Raw genomic sequence first — 18,524 nt, forward strand, 5'->3', positions numbered from 1 at the left:
TGTGCCAGGCACTGTACTAAGTGCTGTGGTAGATATAAAATAATCGTGTTGGACACAATCCATGTTCCACATTGGACTGAGAGTCTTAATCCCCTTTTTACAGATGAGGTAATTGAGGCACAGAGAAATTAAGTTACACAGCAGAAAAGTGGCAGAACTGGGATTAGAATCCAGGTCCACTGACTCCAGGCCTGTATTCTTTCCACTAGGCCATTTTGCTTCTCTGGGTTTTTAAGGGTATAGTGGGTGAATTTATTTTTTTTTTTAAAGAATTGTGTCTTCTAAATCTTTGGCATTTAATGTTGTTTTTATATTTGTAATTCCCCATTGTAAGTGTTGATTTATTTCCTCTCCAATGCACTAGGGAGGAGGGGTGATGCTTCAAAGAGATTTGACTCCAGTAGTGGTTTGCCGGAAGTAGATGAAACTTCTTCGAGTCAACAAAGACAAAGGTGCATAATGTCAATGTCTCACGCGTGCTCTTCTCTCCCTCTCTCTCTCTCCTTCTCTCTCTTTTTCTCTCCCTGTACCCTCTGCTACCTTCTGTTCCCTCTTTCCCTTTCATATATATCATTTCTGTCTTATAAAAATCTTCTCTTATATAAAATCCTAAAATGGAAATTAGATGGTTATGCTTTTGAATTACCTCTTTTTAAAATCAGAATTGTTTCTGGTAATTTAGGGTTCATGTCTGATTTTGGGAGGAACCACAAAGTAATAGTGGCTGATTATAGATAACTTAACATAATGGGCCTGATCCAATCAGAAGAAAGCAAGGCACTGGTTTTTGTACTAGCATAAACTCTTTTTGGAAAGCTGCTAATGTAGAAACTAGAAGTGTGTCATGAGGTTAGTGGTAAACTGATCTAAAATAGATGACAAGTGTATACCATTAATATCAGGACCCTCAAGGCTTAAATATACCCTTTTCCCCCCAAATCAATCAATCAGTGGAATTTACTCAGCACTTTTTTTGTACAGAGCACTGTAATAAGCACCTGAAAGAGAACAGTACTATAAAAAGTAGTGGCTAGACCATGGGGCCTACGAGTCAGAAGGACCTGGGTCCTAATTCTGGCTCCACCACTTGTCTGCTGTGTGACCTTTGGCAAGTCAGTTCACCTCTCTGTGCCTCAGTTACCTCATCTGTAAAACAGGGATTAAAATTGGGAGCACCATGTGGCACATGGACTGTGTCCAACCTGTTTTAATTTGTATCTCTAGACTGGAAGCTCATTATGCTGGCAGTGTATCTGCTAATTCTGTATTGTACTGTCCCAAAAGCTTAGTACAGTGCTCTGCACTTAGTAAATGCTCTTTAAACATGACTGATTGATTGATATACACCAACACTTAGTACAGTGCCTGGCAGATAGTAAGTGCTTAAAAATACCATTAAAAAAAATACAACAGAGTTCATTCATTCATTCAACCATATTTATTGAGCGCTTACTGTGTGCAGAGCACTGTACTAAGTGCTTGGAAAGTACAGTTTGGCAACAGATAGAGACAATCCCTACCCAACAGTGGGCTCACAGTCTAGAAGGGGGAGACAGACAACAGAACAAAACAGGTAGCTTCTTAGTGAAAGTTTCTGGAGCTGTGGGGTTCAGTGGTTTCCTGCTGATTTTAGTTGGAGTATTTTGCCATTAAAGCAACAGGAAAGAAATTATGGAGAAAGGAAAATATTTTTGCATCCAGGAAGGAGTCAGAGGACCCCATTCTTTCCTAGTTCTGGTCCCAGTTCTGTCATCATCCTGCTGTGTGACCTTGGGCAAGTCACTTAGCCTCTCTGGACTTTTGTTTCCCCTTCTGTAGTAGTGCCTGTCTGTGCATAACTCACAGGAATGTCTTGAGGACAAAGGTGAGATAAGGAATGTAAGAGCACCTTGGGAATACAAATGTTGTATAAAATTAAGGTATTATTATTTTCTTTCGAGCCCCAGGACCAATTTATAATTGTATGTTTTTCTGGGCAATAAACTTTTGTAGTGTAAAAATTTCAGCCTTAAGGCTTTGCTTGAACACCTTTGCAGAAGGGATAAAGTGAAGTAGTATGGGGATGGAATTGAGGGAGAGAAGCATATATAGCTGAAGAGGGTTTGTAGATATTTTGATTTTTTAATCAGCAGTATCTCTGTTTTCCAAAATTTACTTTCCAACAATGTCAAGTGGCAGTTAATTAGTTAACAGATCTCAGTCTTTACTTTTGTCTAATCAGTTTATTTCTTAAAATGTGGTAATCATTCTGTTTTATTTTGGGCATATTACAAGAAAAGAACTATTTTCTTTTTGAGCACTTGAATGTTTGTGCCTAAAAACAGGTCACTAGAGAATGGATATACGAGAAAAAGAGAAGAAAGTGTGTGTGTGTGTGTGTGTGTGTGTGTGTGTGTGTGTGTGTGTGTGTGTATCTGTGTGTATATGTATTTTAGTGCTGAACACAATTTGTTTGCTGGCCCATGACGCCCCACAGAATGGTAATATAATAATAATGTTGGTATTAAGCGCTTACTTTGTGCCAAGCACTGTTCTAAGCGCTGGGGGGAATACAGGGTAATCAAGGTTGCCCCACGTGGGGCTCACAGGCTTCATCCCCATTTTACAGATGAGGGAACTGAGGCACAGAGAAGTTAAGTGACATGCCCAAAGTCACCCAGCTGACAAGTAGCAGAGCCGGGATTAGAACCCATGACCTCTGACTCCCAAGCCCTAATCACTTGGAAATTCTTAGTTATTGATCTCCCTTTAAAATGCAGGATTACACAGTGGAGAATTAACAGACTATAAACTATTCAAATTATTGCCTCATGTTTGCCACAAGAGGACTTGTTTTTACTTTGTGTAGTGTATAGAGCACAGGCCTGGAAATCAGAAGGTCATGGATTCTAATCCTTGCTCCCCCACTTGTCTGCTGTGTGACCTTGGGCAAGTCACTTCATTTCTCTGGGCCTCAGTTTCCTCATCTATAAAATGGAGATTGAGACTGTGAGCCCCACATGGGACGGGGACTGTGTCTGATTTGATTTGCTTGTATCCACCCCAGTGCTTAGTACAGTGCCTGGCACATAGGAAGCACTTAACAAATACTATTATTATTATTATTATCATTATCTGATTGTGAAATAAATTTCACAGATAATACATTTTTATGCCTTTTATTTTGCTCCTTTAAAAAAATCCCCATACTCTCAAGTGAAATTAGTTTTATCACTCCAAAACTACAGTACCTTTTTATTTTGTTGCAAAGTGTAATCTGCAGGCAACTCGAAACCAGCTAGAATTATCAGAATCAAATCTGGAAACATATTTGAACGTTTTTGTTTATTAAGACCTTGAACATTACTGTTACCATCTGTCCTTCCTTCTGAGTGCTTTTCTTTCCTTTTTTTCTTCCTTCGTGTTTCCCCGTGACATCTGAAACTTGTCCGGGCAAGGCACATAAATGTGTCCTCTGCAGAACAGTCTTGTCCTACCCTCAGTGAAGTCAAGGGTGGTGAATAATTGTCTCCTCTTATCTCTGATATCTATAGTTCTACTCTCCTTAAAACTTCACCTAAATGGTGGTTATGTTTACTTACCTGCTGAAGGCCCAAATCTGCTTCAAGAGGCTTCCTACTTGCTCTGCATTCCATTCAGCCTCTTAAATTTTCCTCCCTTATTAGAATGACTAACCAGCATTCTTCCGTAGTCTGTTGATTCTCTGCTGTGCTAATCTATCACACTCCCATTTTTCTGTTCCGTGGTCATTTTTCAGTGAGTAGAGCAAATAATAGGTTGATATAATACCTAATGAATGAATCAATCACCCTACAACTGAGTGATTAATGATTTTCCCATAAAAAGGTCCCATTTTTTCCCTCTCCGTCTCAGCAGGCAGTATGAAACATCCCATGAAGGCAACCTGATTAGTCAAGAAATCATGCTGAAACGCCAGGAAGAGGAAATGATGCAACTTCAGGCGAGAATGGCCCTGAGACAGTCTCGGCTAAGTCTCTATCCAGGAGACACGATCAAAGCATCCATGCTTGACATTTCCCGGGACCCCCTGAGAGAGATGGCCCTGGAGACAGCCATGACCCAACGAAAACTGAGGGTAAGTTATTGGTTTTTGGAGGGGGTCAGGGAGAGCAAATGTTTCCTTCATCCTCCTTCATCCCGGAACTCTATCCTCATTAATATCTGACAGACCACAACTCTTCCCTTCTTCAGAGTCCTACAAAAATCATATCTCCTCCAGAAGGCCTTTCCTGATTAAGCCCTCACTTCTCCAATTCGTATAGCCTATGTACTTAGGTCTGTACCCCATTAATACATTTTTAGCTCACCCCCACAGCTTTTATGTACATATCCATCTGTAATTTATTTTAACATCTGTCTCCCGCTCTAGTCTTTGAACTTTTTATAGGCACGGTTAGTGTCCACCTAATTTTTTATGGTATTCGTTAAGCACTTACTATGTGTTAAACACTATTCTAAGCACTGGGGTAGGTACAGATTAGTTAGGTTGGATACAGTCCCAGTCCCTCACGGAGCTCACAGTCTACATAGTAGGGAGAACAGGTATTTCTTTCATTCATTCATTCATTTGTGTTTATTGAGTGCTTACTGTGTGCAGAGCATGGTACTAAGCACTTCGGAGAGTACAATATAATAATAGATTCCCTGTCCACAACAAATGTACATTCTAGAGGGGGAAGTGGACATTAATATAAATAAATGAATTACAGATATATTTGTAAGTGCTACAGGGCTGTCCGGGGGGAGGGAAGAGCAAAGGGAGTAAGTCAGGGTCCTGCAGAAGGGAGTGGGAGAAGAGGCAAGGTAGACTTAGGGAAGGCCTCTTGGAAGAGATGTGCCTTTAATAAGTCTTTGAAGGGGGAAAGAGTCATTGTCTGTTGGATTTGAGGAGGGAGGGCATTCCAGGCCAGAGCAGGACATGGGCGAGGGATTGGCAGTGAGACAGATGAGCTCGAGGTATTAAACTCCCATGTTAAAGACGAGGGAACTGAGGCACAGAGAAGTTAAGTGACTTGCCCAAGGTCAAACAGCAAGCAATTGGGAGAGCCGGGATTAGAACCTAGATCCTCTGACTCCCAGGCCTGTGCTCTTTCCTAGGCCTTGCTGCTTCTCCACATAGTGCATCCACTAAGCACTTGATAAATACCACTGATTGATTGACTAAAGCTGATAACACAGGTAATGGACAAATGAGAGATTAAAAAAAAAAAAATCCCCCAGAATCTAAACAGCTTTCTGGGCTCTAAGAAACCAGCATTAGGCATCACTGTTACGAAGATAATAAAAATAAACCAAAGAAATGGTAACTAGGATCCCATAGCCCCTGGACCCTGTCTGGCTCTCACTGGTTTGGGGATATCCCCAGTCCCTCCTCGACCCTCTTTCTTCCCCCTTTCCCCCTCCCCAAGGGCTCAGCTCTGAATTTGGACTGGCCTGCAGTGGTTTCTGAGGGCTCTAGGCCCCAAAGAGCTCCGTGCATCCAGGATACCACCGGACAGGCAGACCAGTTGAGCTGCAAGTCTCTCTCAAGGCCTAAGTGGACCTGTTGGTCTTTCCAAATAGAGTGGATTACTCTTAGGACTCTGAAATAATTAAAAATAATAATAATTGTGTTACTAGGTACATACTATATCCAAGCACTGTTCTACATGCTGAGGTAGATACAAGGTAATCAGGTTGGACACAGTCCTTGTCTTACATCGGGCTCACAGTCTTATCCCCATTTTCCAGGTGGGATAACTGAGGCCCAGAGAAGTGAAGTGACTTGCCCAGGGTCACACAGCAGACATGTGGCAGAGCCAGGGTTTGAACCCAGGTTCTTCTGACTCCCGAGTCTGGGTTCTGTCCACTAAGTAAGCTGGACGGGAGTCCCAGGAATTCCAAGGGGCAGAGAGAGACAGTAGCCCAGTGTGTTTTATTCACCGGATCCATAGTGGAAAGCTTCTTGCTCTCAGCCCCAACTGTTATCTCAGCCTCATTTGGCCATTCTCTAATCTCTGTCCTAGCTACAGTCCTAACTCCCCCTCCCACATCAGCTCTAAGCCATTTCCCTCAATCATTCTCTGACTTCACTTCCACCTTCAACGTGGTCTGTTTAACCGCCCCTTAATAATAATAATAATTGTGGTATTTGTTAAGCGCTTACTGTCCAGGCACTGTACTAAGCACAGGGGAAGATACAAGCTAATTAGGTTGACACAATCCCTGTCTCACATTGGGCTCACACTCTTAAGCCCTATTTTACAAATGAGGTAACTGGGGCCCCAGAGAAGTGAAGTGGCTTGCCCAAGGTCACATTGCAGACATATTGTGGAGTCAGGATTAGAACCCAGGTCCTCTGACTCCCAGGCCCATACTCTGTCCATTAAGGCACACTGCTTCTCCCCTTCTTATCAAGCCATGACTTTATGGAAGATAGAGAAAGGAGGTTGAGAGCACATTAGTTTAGCAGTGGCATTGCTCATCCCCTGCCTCCAGATTCCCATTCTGGTTTGGCCAAATCTCCAAGGAATAGAGAGGAACATTATGGGTTTCCCATGGGAATAGAGAAATCTTTCTCCACTGTGGGGTATTTTTTAGGAAGCAGCATGAACTAATGAAAAAAGCATAGGCCTGGAATTCAGAGGACCTGGGTTCTAATCCTGGTTCCACCATTTACCTGCTGTGTGACCTGGGCAAGTCAATTCACTTCTCAGTGCCTCAGTTCCCTCATCTGCAGAATGGGGATTCACTACCTGTCTCCCTCTTACCTAGAATGTGAGCTCCATGTGGAACCTGATTATCTTGTATCTATCCCAGTGCTTAATATAGTGATTGGCATATAGTAAGCACTTAACAAATATCATCATTATTATTGTTATTATTATTATTACAAATATTTTTACTCCCACCAGAAATAGCATAAGGTAAGCTAGACAGATGGATACTAGAGAACTTTTCTTCTTCTAAAGAATAGAAGACATTTTCCATCATATATATATCAAGACTATCGTGTTCCTGAGTCCAGAATGACTTGAGAATTTTACCTTAAGATGAAATTCTATATTTTGGTTAGGATGATTCAACTTAGCTTAATTCACCTGGGTTATCAGAATGAATTTAGAGGAGTTGTTATTGGTGTGAAATTCAGGAGTTGTGATTGTCAGGATTCCATTTTCTTTTTTATTTAAATTGTTCATATGTTTATGAAATTATTTTGGGATTTAAGGAAAAGAAATAAGATTTTCCTGTAAAAAACCTTTCTGTTGAAATCATTGGTTCCCTGGTAAGGAAAGGTTCCTTTTTTATGTTATTTCCAAAGTCACGAAATATTTTTGTAATGTCGAGAATACCACATGCTGGCAATTAAAAATGTAACCCTAGGCACATGAGAAAATAAAGGTTTGTGATGCAAAGTATGCCTATAATGGTTTTAGCATTTTTTTCCCTCCTTGGGATTGTTGCATAACTTCCATTGTTCAATATTAATTTGTGTTTCACAGAATTTCTTTGGACCGGAGTTTGTGAAAATGACGATTGAACCATTTATCTCTTTGGATCTTCCCAGGTCTATCCTTGTAAGTAATAAAACACAATTTATTAATTAATTTAATAAAACCCAAAATCCCCTTGGAAAATAAATTCGACAATGAAGAGCTGGACCCTTCTGCCTGTTTTATTTTCCTGTTTGCTACTTAATAACATTATTTTCTACAAATTGCAGAACAAAAAGGGGAAAAATGAAGACCCCCGAAGGAAAGTCAGTGTAATGCTCCTGAGCGGTCAGAGGCTGGAATTGACATGTGACACCAAAACGATATGTAAAGATGTCTTCGACATGGTCGTGGCCCACATTGGTTTGGTGGAGCATCACTTGTTTGCCTTAGCTAGCTTAAAAGGTACGAGGAGTTTCTAAGTGATCGGTAAATTAAATCAGAACCAAACAATTGGATTTCCCTCATTTTTATAATGTTTAGGGATTCTTTGAGAATGAAGCAAGCGCTGTGCTAGACTGCTTATGCAAGAGCGAATGCTGTTTCGTTCATAAAACGGGTACGACATAATTGGTCACACAGGAACCCATGTCATCCCCATGTTCTAGAGAAGATGAAACTCATGGCCATTTTTAATCCTCACAACTTGAACATCCACCGTCCTCTGACCTCCCAGTTATTTGAATTCAGTTAGCATTGTCATCATCAGTGGTATTGGTTAAGCATTCCTGAGTGCAAAACATTAGTGATAATGAAAGTAATAATAATAACAAAAATAATTGTGATATTTAAGTGCTTAGTATGTCCCACATGGGGCTCACAGTCCCATGAATTCATTCATTCAATCGCATTTATTGAGCACTTACTGTGTGCAGAGCACTGTACTAAGCGCTTGGGAAATACAAGTCAGCCTAATCCCCATTTTACAGATGAGGTAACTGAGGCATCGAGAAATGAAGTGATGTACCCAAGGTCTTATAGCAGACAAGTGGCTGAGCTGGAATTAGAACTCAGGTCCCTCTGACACCCAGGCCCCTGCTCCAGCCCTTAGGCTGCACTGCGTCTCTGTTTAAATTAAAGCATTGTATTAAGAACTTTGGAGAGCACAACAGAAGCAAGACGGGTGACCACTGCCCTCCCGGAATTTACAGTGTTGGTAGATTCATTCCGTACGCACAATGAGCTTGCAGTCTAGAGGGGGATACAGCCATTCATATAAACAAGTAAATTATGAGTATGTACATAAGGGCTGAAAGAGCACCTAGCTTCTAACAATGTTCATACATTTGTTTATTTATAATACATTATGTGTGTGTGTGTGTGTGTGTGTGTGTGTGTGTGTGTGAATATACAAACAGGAAGTAATTGAAATGTAACAGTCCCCTGCAGTGCCAAGGGACCACTATATTAGTAAAAAGTACATGATAAATGCAATCTAGTAGCAATTGTAATCTTAAGAGAATCTCAAAATTGCCCCGCTTCAAACATTCTGACTAAAAAAAAAAATCCTTCAAGCATTGCAAAACTGCCTTCCTACCTACCATCCCCCGTCTCTTGGGCTTACCTCCTGAATCCGGCCAGGTTCACCAAGTTCTTTGACCAGTGGTGCCTCAGTAAATTTTCAATGAATCCAACAGTTGCATCCTTAGGTCATTCACATTCTGGTCTAGATTTCATTTGACAACATCTCTGGCATCGTATCACCTTGGCAGTCTGGCAGCTTCTGATTATTTTTGTCATGGTGCACCACTCCCAACAGAGAAGCAGATTGCTTTAGACAAGGCATAAGAGAAAACAGCTCTAGATGTTACAACTATTAAACGTAACAACACAAAAAGGGCCAGCATTTTTGATTGCACAGTGTGGATGGGATTGGGGATCCTGCTTTGACTTTTCAGTCACCCACACACTCACCATCAGTAGGATCTTGTTCAAATACGAAAGACACAGAGGGAAGGAGGGAGAGGGAAAGAGAGAGAGGTATACTTTATTGTGTGAGATTCTGCTTTCTGTTACTGCTTAAAAATCAAGCAAAATCTACCAAGCCAAGCTATGTGCTCACCTTTGTACTTGATCAAGATACTTTTCTTTTTTTGTTTTAGAAAATGAATATTTTTTTGTGGATCCTGATCTAAAATTAACCAAAGTGGCTCCAGAGGGGTGGAAAGAAGAACCAAAGAAAAAGAGCAAAATGGCTGTCAATTTTACCTTGTTTTTCCGAATTAAATTTTTCCTGGATGATGTTAGTTTGATACAGTGAGTACCTGAGGGACGTTTTTTACTGCATTTCCACCCTTAGCCTACTGTGTCTAATGTTCCTGAGTATGGTGTTGGAATTATCATTTAGGATCCGATTTGAATACTGCCTCCACTCAAATTGAAAATATTAGCATTAACAATAGCAGTCTTGGAAACCTGTTTATTGAAAAGAATTGCACTCCCCGGGTCAGAGGTATAAAGGACTAAGAGAAGAATTTAAATGTCTTTTCTCAGACATACGCTCACCTGCCACCAGTACTATCTCCAGCTCCGGAAAGAAATCTTAGAGGAGAGGATGCACTGTGATGACGAGACTTCCTTACTGCTAGCATCTCTGGCCCTCCAGGCTGAGTATGGAGATTACCAGCCAGAGGTAGAATTTCTCTTTACCTCACCCAGCCCTTACATAATTAAGGGCTAAATGGGCTGTCAGTTGTGCAGGGGAACAGCTGGTTGAATTTTCAGTTACCCCGGTGCTGCTGAAAATGGAAATGAACACTGGAGGTTTGCAGCACTGTTCTTGGAAAGCGATACATGAAGGGCAGCTTAAATAGTCTTTCTCTTGCAGGTGCATGGAATGTCTTACTTTAGACTGGAACATTACTTGCCAGCCCGAGTGATGGAGAAATTGGATCTCTCCTACCTGAAAGAAGAGCTGCCCAAACTGCACAGTACCTATGCGGGTGCTTCTGAGAAAGAAACAGAATTAGAATTTTTAAAGGTAACTGCCCAGATCTTTGTACCTCTTAAAAAAGTTGCTTCGGAGCAGTCTCTTCTAAGTTGCCCGTGGATGCTTGGGTAAGGAATTCCAGGCTCAGATCAGAAACAGGAGAGGCAAAGATAGAAGCAGCATTACCTAGTGGATAGAGCAGAGTCCTGGAAGTTAGAAGGATCTGAGTTCTAGTCCCATGCTCTGCCTCATGTCTACTTTGTGACCTTGGGCAAGTTATTTCTCTGTGCCTCAGTTACCTCATCTGTAAAATGGGGAATAAGACTGTGAGCCCCATGTGGGACATATGTCCAACCTGATTAGCTATACCCCAGTGCTTAAAACAGTGCTTGGCACATAGTAAACTCTAACAAGTACCATCATCATCATGATCATCATTATCAAATTTTTAAAACTACCAAACCTGTATATCCAAAAATGGAGATAGAGAAATCACAGTAAAATATACTTAGTTTTATAATGCAAGGGTTGTGTTCTTACAAACCTTTGTAAGAGAAGCAGCATGGCCTAGTGGCAAGAGCATGGGCTTGGGATTCAGGTTGTGGGTTCTAATCCCAGTTCTGCCACTTGTCTGCTGTGTGACCTTAAGTCACTTAACTTCTCTGTGCCTCAGTTGCCTCATCTGTAAAATGGGAACTGAGGCTTTGAGCCCCACATGGGACAACCTGAATACCTTGTATCTACCCCATTGCTTAGAACAGTGCTTGGCACATAGTTAAGCACATAACATGCAATTATTATTATTATTAAAACCTCATATTTAGAATAACTCAGATTCTGACTCCAAATGCACAAACTCAGACAGCGTCTCCAATAGTGAGGTTGCCAAGCCCAAATAGACATGGCTTGTCAGGAGATTATCCCCCAATTCCCTAAATATGTTCTATCTGAAATACAAAGGGAAAACGCAAATTGTGGCAGAACTGAAAGTAACCTGGAGTTTTTGCTCTTTATATTTTGAGAGCCCAAGATGTGAATTTCACAAGTCCACAAATACTCTCATGCTATTCCACCCCCACACCCAATAAAATAGCCATTACTTTGCAGTATGCATATCATCGTGTATGTTGAAATGTGCACTTAAAAATTGTTCTTTTTTAAATGATATTTAAGTGCTGACTATGTGCCTGGCACTGTACTAAGCACTCAAAAGGAAATAATCAAGTACAAGAAATTGTGCCCTTTATGGATTCTTATAATTCTAATAATGATTCCAGTAAAAATATTCAACCTAAACTACTTTGTGTTCAGTATGGATGTTGTATGGTTGTCAATACTGGCAAATTATCAAGATAATAATTAAGTTTTTGAAATCCATTTTGGCCTGAATAAAACAACTGTTTTAAGTGGAAAAGGCTTATCTGCCTGACATGTCTAGACTGTAAGCTTGTTGTAGGCAGAGACTGTGTCTTCCAACTGGGTTATTCTTAATACTGTGTTGTTTTTTTGTTAATGGTATTTATTAAGTGCTTACTATGTGCAAAGCACTGTTCTAAGCACTAGAGCACTGTTGTGTTATAGTTACAGGGCTTAATACAGTGCTTTGCACACAATAAGCCCTCAATAAATATGACTGATTGTCTGGAAAATAGCTAGTGGGAGTAGGGTCAAATGGATAAATCAGTGCATAAAAATGAGTTTTATTTCATTAGTAAATGCCATTGAATAATTTATTAATATAGCTCAAATGTGCATTGTTTGGTTCTGTTTCGTGCATTAAATATATTAAATATTTTCACATTTTCTATTGCCGTATTGTTGTGATGATTTTCAACAGGTCTGTCAAAGACTGACAGAATATGGGGTCCACCTTCATCGAGTACTCCCAGAGAAGAAATCTCAAACTGGGATTCTGCTCGGGGTCTGTTCAAAGGGTGTCCTCGTGTTCGAGGTTCACAATGGAACCCGCACTCTGGTTCTTCGCTTCCCATGGAGAGAAACCAAGAAGATTTCATTTTCTGTACGTCCCTTTTGACTTCCACTTTGATTGTTGCTAAAAATATTGGAAGCTTCCAGAATAATGTACTGCTGTGTTTCTACATGATTGACACCTTAGCCTATACTTCCAGTAGAATTATCTGGCCTATTTGAACTTCTGTTTTCTTTCTATGTTTAATTTTGTTTACGTCCCTCTCTCTTAGGAGATTGTCATTAAATTCCTTTGTAAAGAGCAAATCATTCCAGGCAAATTGAATTACCTTCTCTGATATCAATGTTGTTGGGTAGGGACCGTCTCTATATGTTGCCGACTTTTACTTCTCAAGCGCTTAGTGTTCTGCACACAGTATGCGCTCAATAAATACGATTGAATGAATGAATATCAACAGACTATGTAAGCAGGGGAGAAGAAATAGGCACAAATCTACTTAGACTTGAAGATGATTTTTTATTCAGTCTCTCACGGTATCCTCATTGATAAGCCAACTGTATGGTGTTGACAATATTTTTGTTAGAGAGGTGCACAACTGATTGACGTATTACCCAAATGAAGATGCTCCTAAATGCCCTCCTTGAAGAACGAATAGGTGACCGTAATATCAATTTAGAAGATCAGACATTGTCCAGTGGGGAGAATTCCTGGGATAGGGACCATTCAATATCTCTCTCGATGGGCTGGGCAAAGGAACCTAGAGCACATTTAGCAAATTAGCAGATGATACTGATGTGAGCAGGAAATTGAGAATATTTTTCAGAATGATTTAGATCAATCAGAAAAGTGGTCTCGCTAGAACAGAATACAGTTCAATAAGGATGAGTAAGGGAGAGGATCCTTAGAAACAAAAATAAGTATAAAGCGGGAGAAATATGACTGTGCTGGAAAAGATTTGAGTGGTCATGGTTCACCAGAAGTTGAGTAGGACTCAATATCATGCCCTTCATTTGAAAGGCAATATGACCCTGGGCTGTAGCAATGAGTATATCAAAATGTAATTTTTCCTCCATATTGTCCTTTGATCTAGCCCATTTTGGAGTACCAGGTACAATTTTGGTTATTGCAGTTTTGAAACTGGACAAACTGAATGTGCTCCAGGAAAAAAATGATTGATATGGAAAATGGGTCCTATGAGAAACAGTCGGGGAAATTGAAGCTCTGAGAGATGATTGACACCTTATTTTTTAATAGTATTATATTAGTTAAGTGTTTACAATATACAAAGCAAGGTCTTGAAGAGTTATTCTCCTGAGAGAGATAGGATCTCAGGAAAATTTCAGTAATGGGGAATGTTGTGATCTGGCAGATTTGGAGGTAAGGAGGACAGTTCTAGGTTGAGCCAGGAATTGGAAGTGAGAGAGTCAAGAGTTAGGGCTAGTAAGGTGTTGTCTTCTGGGATTTTTAAGGAGGCTAGACAGTTATCGGTTTTGGGTGGTCTAGTCATTTTCTGTAGTGTCCTCAGAGATTTTTAAGGAGGATAGACAGTTACCTGTTTTGAGTGATTTAGTTGTTTTCTGGGCAGAAACACAAGGCTTCTTGAGGTTCCCTCTAGCTCTGTGGTTTAAGCTCCTTAAGTTTATGAGATATGAATCAATAGAATGAGTCCCTCTAGGGTGAATCCTAGAAAAATTGAGCCTTCCCAAGAATTTCTCAAAAACCCACCCAACACATAATTACTCTATCCAAGGCCAAGCTTACTATGACTGCTTAGTTTGATATGGGCTTTGAGCCTTGGGAATCTCCATAAAGCTACTCTGAGGCTGACTTTATTGCTGGATGGGGGCCTTATGGCAAGGACAGAGTGTGGGGGGCGTTAGGCATAGAGGTTCTGTTAGTAGTGTTTGAATTTGGGGCAGGAGCAGGCTCGTGGGGTGGGACATGGGAAGGAGCATGGCCTAGTGGATAGATCACAGGCCTAGGAATCAGAAGGACCTGGATTCTAATTCCAGTCTCCCACATTGCTGCTGCATAACCGAGGGCAAGTCATTTCACTTCTGTGTGCTTCAGTTCCCTCATCTGTAAAGTAAAGATTAAGACTCTGAGCCCCATGTGGAACAGGGACTGTGTCCAACCTGATTATTTTGTATCTACCCCAGTGCTTAGAACAGTGCCTGGCATATAGTAAGTGCTTAACAAATAACATAAAAAAAACTTCCTAAGGGAGAGAAGACGAAGCAGGAGTGGGATGAATTACCACTGGCCTAATAGTGGGTAATTCTTTGAAAAAATGTAATCTCGAGCCTCTCTGGAGTAGAAGATCCTAAAACAATGTGTGATCCATTTTTCGGGAAACACCCATTTTTCAGTAGCTTTATTTATTGTTGTAGAAAAAGAAAATCACATTGCAGAACACCTCTGATGGCATAAAGCACGCCTTCCAGACGGACACCAGTAAAATTTGCCAGTACCTCCTCCAACTCTGCTCTTCCCAGCACAAGTTCCAGCTGCAGATGCGAGCAAGGCAGAGCAACCAGGATGCTCAGGATCTTGGTAAGGACTGAAGGGTTTTCTGAACCTCAGAGGCCTGTGTGTTTTTGCTTGTGAAGTTTCTGGGCAAAATATTCTGGGCAAAAGTTTTTGCACCTGTATGTATATATGTTTGTACATATTTATTACTCTATGTATTTATTTTACTTGTACATATTTATTCTATTTATTTTATTTGGTTTATATGTTTTGTTTTGTTGTCTGTCTCCCCATTCTAGACTGTGAGCCCGCTGTTGGGTAGGGACCGTCTCTATGTGTTGCAAACTTGTACTTCCCAAGCGCTTAGTAGAGTGCTCTGCACACAGTAAGCGCTCAATAAATACGATTGAATGAATGAAAATATATCATCTCTATTTGGCGGCAGAGAAACTAAGTGCCATTGTAACTGGGTTAGACTTGACCCAGGTGATGTAGTGGGTTGTCATTGAGCTAAGAAGTGACCTGAAGGGTCTTATTGCCCAGTGTTTGGTGCACCAATAAAGCATTCAGAGAAAGTTCCTTCTCCACAAGTGTGGTATGGGGGAACAGGGGAGCCTGGGGTGAAAAGAAAGATTCCCAGAAGTGCTCAATAAGTACGATTGAATGAATGCATGAAGTAGATGTATGGTAATACCTGGGTTTTGGGCCCTAGAAAAGCTTTGAAAACTAGGATTGCTGTCAAACCTCACAATCTGGAGTAAAGGTAGAGGAAGCCCCAGAAGAATTAGTGAAAGGTCTGAACTGTGGAAGTGTTTAAGAAAATCTTTGGGGAGTTGTGGGGGCAATGAATGTGTTTGGGTCTTAAGTTTAATTATTATTCATTCATTCATTCAATCATCTCTATTGAGCGCTTAATGTGTGCAAAGCACTGTACTAAGTGCTTGGGAAGTTCAAGTAAGCAACATATAGAGATGGTCCCTACCCAGCAACGGGCTCACAATAGTAATTGTGGTATTTGTTAAGCATTTCCTGTGCCAAGCATTGTACTAAACTCTGGGGAAGATACAAGATAATCAAGTTGGACATGAGGTTCCCAGTATAAGTAGGAAGGAGTAGGATTTTAATCCCCATTTTATAGATGAGAAAACTGAGGCACAGAGAAGTCAGGTGACATTCCCAAGATCATCTAGCAGGCAAGAGGATGAACTGAGATTAAAACACACATCCTCTGACTCCCAGGACCATACTCTTTCCACTTACCTGCTTCTCTTGAGTTTGTTTCCTAGTGTCTTTGAATCTGGAAGTTGAAGATTGAAGTGTGCTTCTCTCCCATTGATTTTCTTTTGCATCTACCTTGCTCTTGCTGACTGCCTTTTAACTGAGGCTTTGCTAACCAAAGTGTAAATCAAACCGTTCCTTCTTTTAGATTAGAGTCTGCCTCCTTTTGGCACCAGTAGAAAGGGCCAAAGGAGAAAGCAAGAGATTAATACCAATCCAGATCAACCCAAAATTTGGATTATTGAGGCCTAAATTAAAGATGGTTTACTGTAATCATTAAGCACCCTCCTGGCCATGGTTCTGTGCTAGGTCTGATACAAAATGTAAACTAAAATACGACTTGGGCACTGGCTACTCAACGCTAGAATGAAGCAGCCTGGCTCAGTGGAAAGAGCACGGGCTTTGGAGTCAGAGGTCATGCGTTCAGATCCAGGCTCCACCAGTTGTCAGCTGTATTACTTTGAGCAAGTCACTTAACTTCTCTGTGCCTCAGTTACCTCATCTGTAAAATGGGGAATAAGACCGTGAGCCCTCCGTGGGACAACCTGATCACTTTGTAACCTCCCCAGCACTTAGAACGGTGCTTTGCACATAGTAAGCTCTTAATAAATGCCATTATTATTAAATGAGACACCTTAGAACATTATTACAAATTCCTGGGGAGGGACTTTATTTTTTAAAAATCCCACACAACCACTGAATAAGGGAATAGGGAGTTTGTCCGAGGACCAGAGTGGCAGCTGAGCAGTGGTTTCTGTGTAGAATGGTTCTAAGTGATTTGAAATGGTAAGTGAACGTGATGGACATCTGAGGTTAGAGATGAGCTCTGCAGTTCTGTGAACTCTTCTTTCTTTCCTCTTTTTCCTTCTCACCTGCTCCTGAATGATGTCTGTTTGCCACATTGGCAGCATTTTCCTTGAAAAAATTTTTGGGGGATTTTTAAGCTGATAGTTTACCAAAAATGGCTTGATCATTTGCATCTTCTGTAATACATCACAAATAAACCACTAGAATCTACTCCTGCATTTGTAGCAAAACCTTTGATTTTTATAGATTTGTTGATATTGACTCTGATAGCAACTTGTCCTTCCTATGTAAACTTTATACTGATGATATTTTAGCATTTCTTTCCAGGGGAAAGGGGAAGACGGTATGTCTGTGAAAGAGTCCATGAAGGTTTCTCTACAGATGGGTCAGGGCCATCTCCAAACGCAAAAAATCATGCTCTCTCCATCTGTGTATTGTGTTCTGCCTTATAAATGTCTAGAATTTCTATTTTCAGGGTTTTTAAACTCCACATCATGTACAGCCATGCTGATGATATAACTTAATGGAAAGAAGGGAAATTGCCATTTGAAAGCAGCTTTATTTTGCTGCATGGCCTTTGGTTTTGTGTCTAAGCAGAAATGCAGATTACTGATGAGTTCTTAGGGTCAGAGGGTTGTGCCTTCATGTCAAACAGAAAGGTGATTTGTGGTTTTCTTCTACCAAAGGACAATTTTTCCCATATCCGTTTTGTAAGTGGATGAGGTGGTCCACCAATAGGATGCCTAGTGGCCAGACTACATTCCCTACAGAGAATGAGAAAGTTTACCCAGTAATTCAATAGCTCTAATCCTTACTGCTCTTGAATGGGGCCCGTTTTCAGTGTAATTGATCTAGATGGGAAAATGGGCAAAAGACAGGAGTGAAACAGTTTGTTAGTAAAAAGAAAGTAATGTAGGCAAAGAGAGCAAAATACTCCTCTTGTGAGGAACGTTTGAGAAACAGAAAACAAAGCAATTTGTAAACTCTGTTCATACCCCCTTCAAGTGATATAGGGCATGTTTAAAGGATTTGTTGGGAGGGACACCATATTTTCTGTTCTCTTATGCTGAGGAGGGGTCTAAGGCACTTTGCTTGACCCCATCTCAGGGCCAGAAAATGAACTCAGTAATTGCTTTGGAATCTGGCAGATTGAACTTCCCTTTCTGGGTGAAGGAAAGCAAACTATATAAAGCCATAGGTAGAGACTACTATGCGAAACAGGTACATACAGTGAGAGAGAATTGCATATACCTTTGCAAAACCATGCACAGAGATAGACATTCTGTCCCTATGACTGATCAAACACCCCTCAAGCAATCATATTTCCTGAGCACCATCTGTATTCAGAGCACTGTACTAGTAATTGTAGTAATATTTATTAAGTACTTACCGTGTGCAGAGCACAGTACTAGCCACTTGGGAGAGTAAAATAAAATTAGTAATTATGATCCCTGCCTCCAAGTAGCTTATATTATAGTTCCCTGCAATCTACAAGTAGGAGGAAATAATAATATAATAATAGTATTAAAATATGGAGATAGGTACATAAATGCTATGGGAGTTATGAGTCCATAAGAAGAGAAGCTGCATGGCTTAGTGGAAACAGCGCGGGCTTGGG

The 18,524-nt window shown here is 40.7% G+C and overlaps 1 protein-coding gene across 6 annotated transcripts in view; it reads left to right on the top strand.

Moving 5' to 3' along the window:
* Positions 1–18,524, top strand: part of PTPN13 (protein tyrosine phosphatase non-receptor type 13) — a 181,437-nt gene that overhangs the window by 107,089 nt on the left and 55,824 nt on the right. For 5 of the 6 annotated variants that reach the window (XM_038769158.1, XM_038769157.1, XM_038769154.1 and 2 more), the window contains 9 exons: positions 365–452; positions 3,874–4,096; positions 7,503–7,577; positions 7,724–7,898; positions 9,596–9,749; positions 9,987–10,125; positions 10,321–10,473; positions 12,260–12,442; positions 14,743–14,905. In XM_038769158.1, coding sequence (XP_038625086.1) covers positions 365–452; positions 3,874–4,096; positions 7,503–7,577; positions 7,724–7,898; positions 9,596–9,749; positions 9,987–10,125; positions 10,321–10,473; positions 12,260–12,442; positions 14,743–14,905 — 1,353 coding nt within the window. The remainder of the gene's footprint in view (positions 1–364; positions 453–3,873; positions 4,097–7,502; positions 7,578–7,723; positions 7,899–9,595; positions 9,750–9,986; positions 10,126–10,320; positions 10,474–12,259; positions 12,443–14,742; positions 14,906–18,524) is intronic. The other variant, XM_038769156.1, reaches the window with a different exon arrangement.

Source organism: Tachyglossus aculeatus, chromosome X5 (genome assembly GCF_015852505.1).
Source record: "Tachyglossus aculeatus isolate mTacAcu1 chromosome X5, mTacAcu1.pri, whole genome shotgun sequence".
Classification (NCBI taxonomy): domain Eukaryota; kingdom Metazoa; phylum Chordata; class Mammalia; order Monotremata; family Tachyglossidae; genus Tachyglossus; species Tachyglossus aculeatus.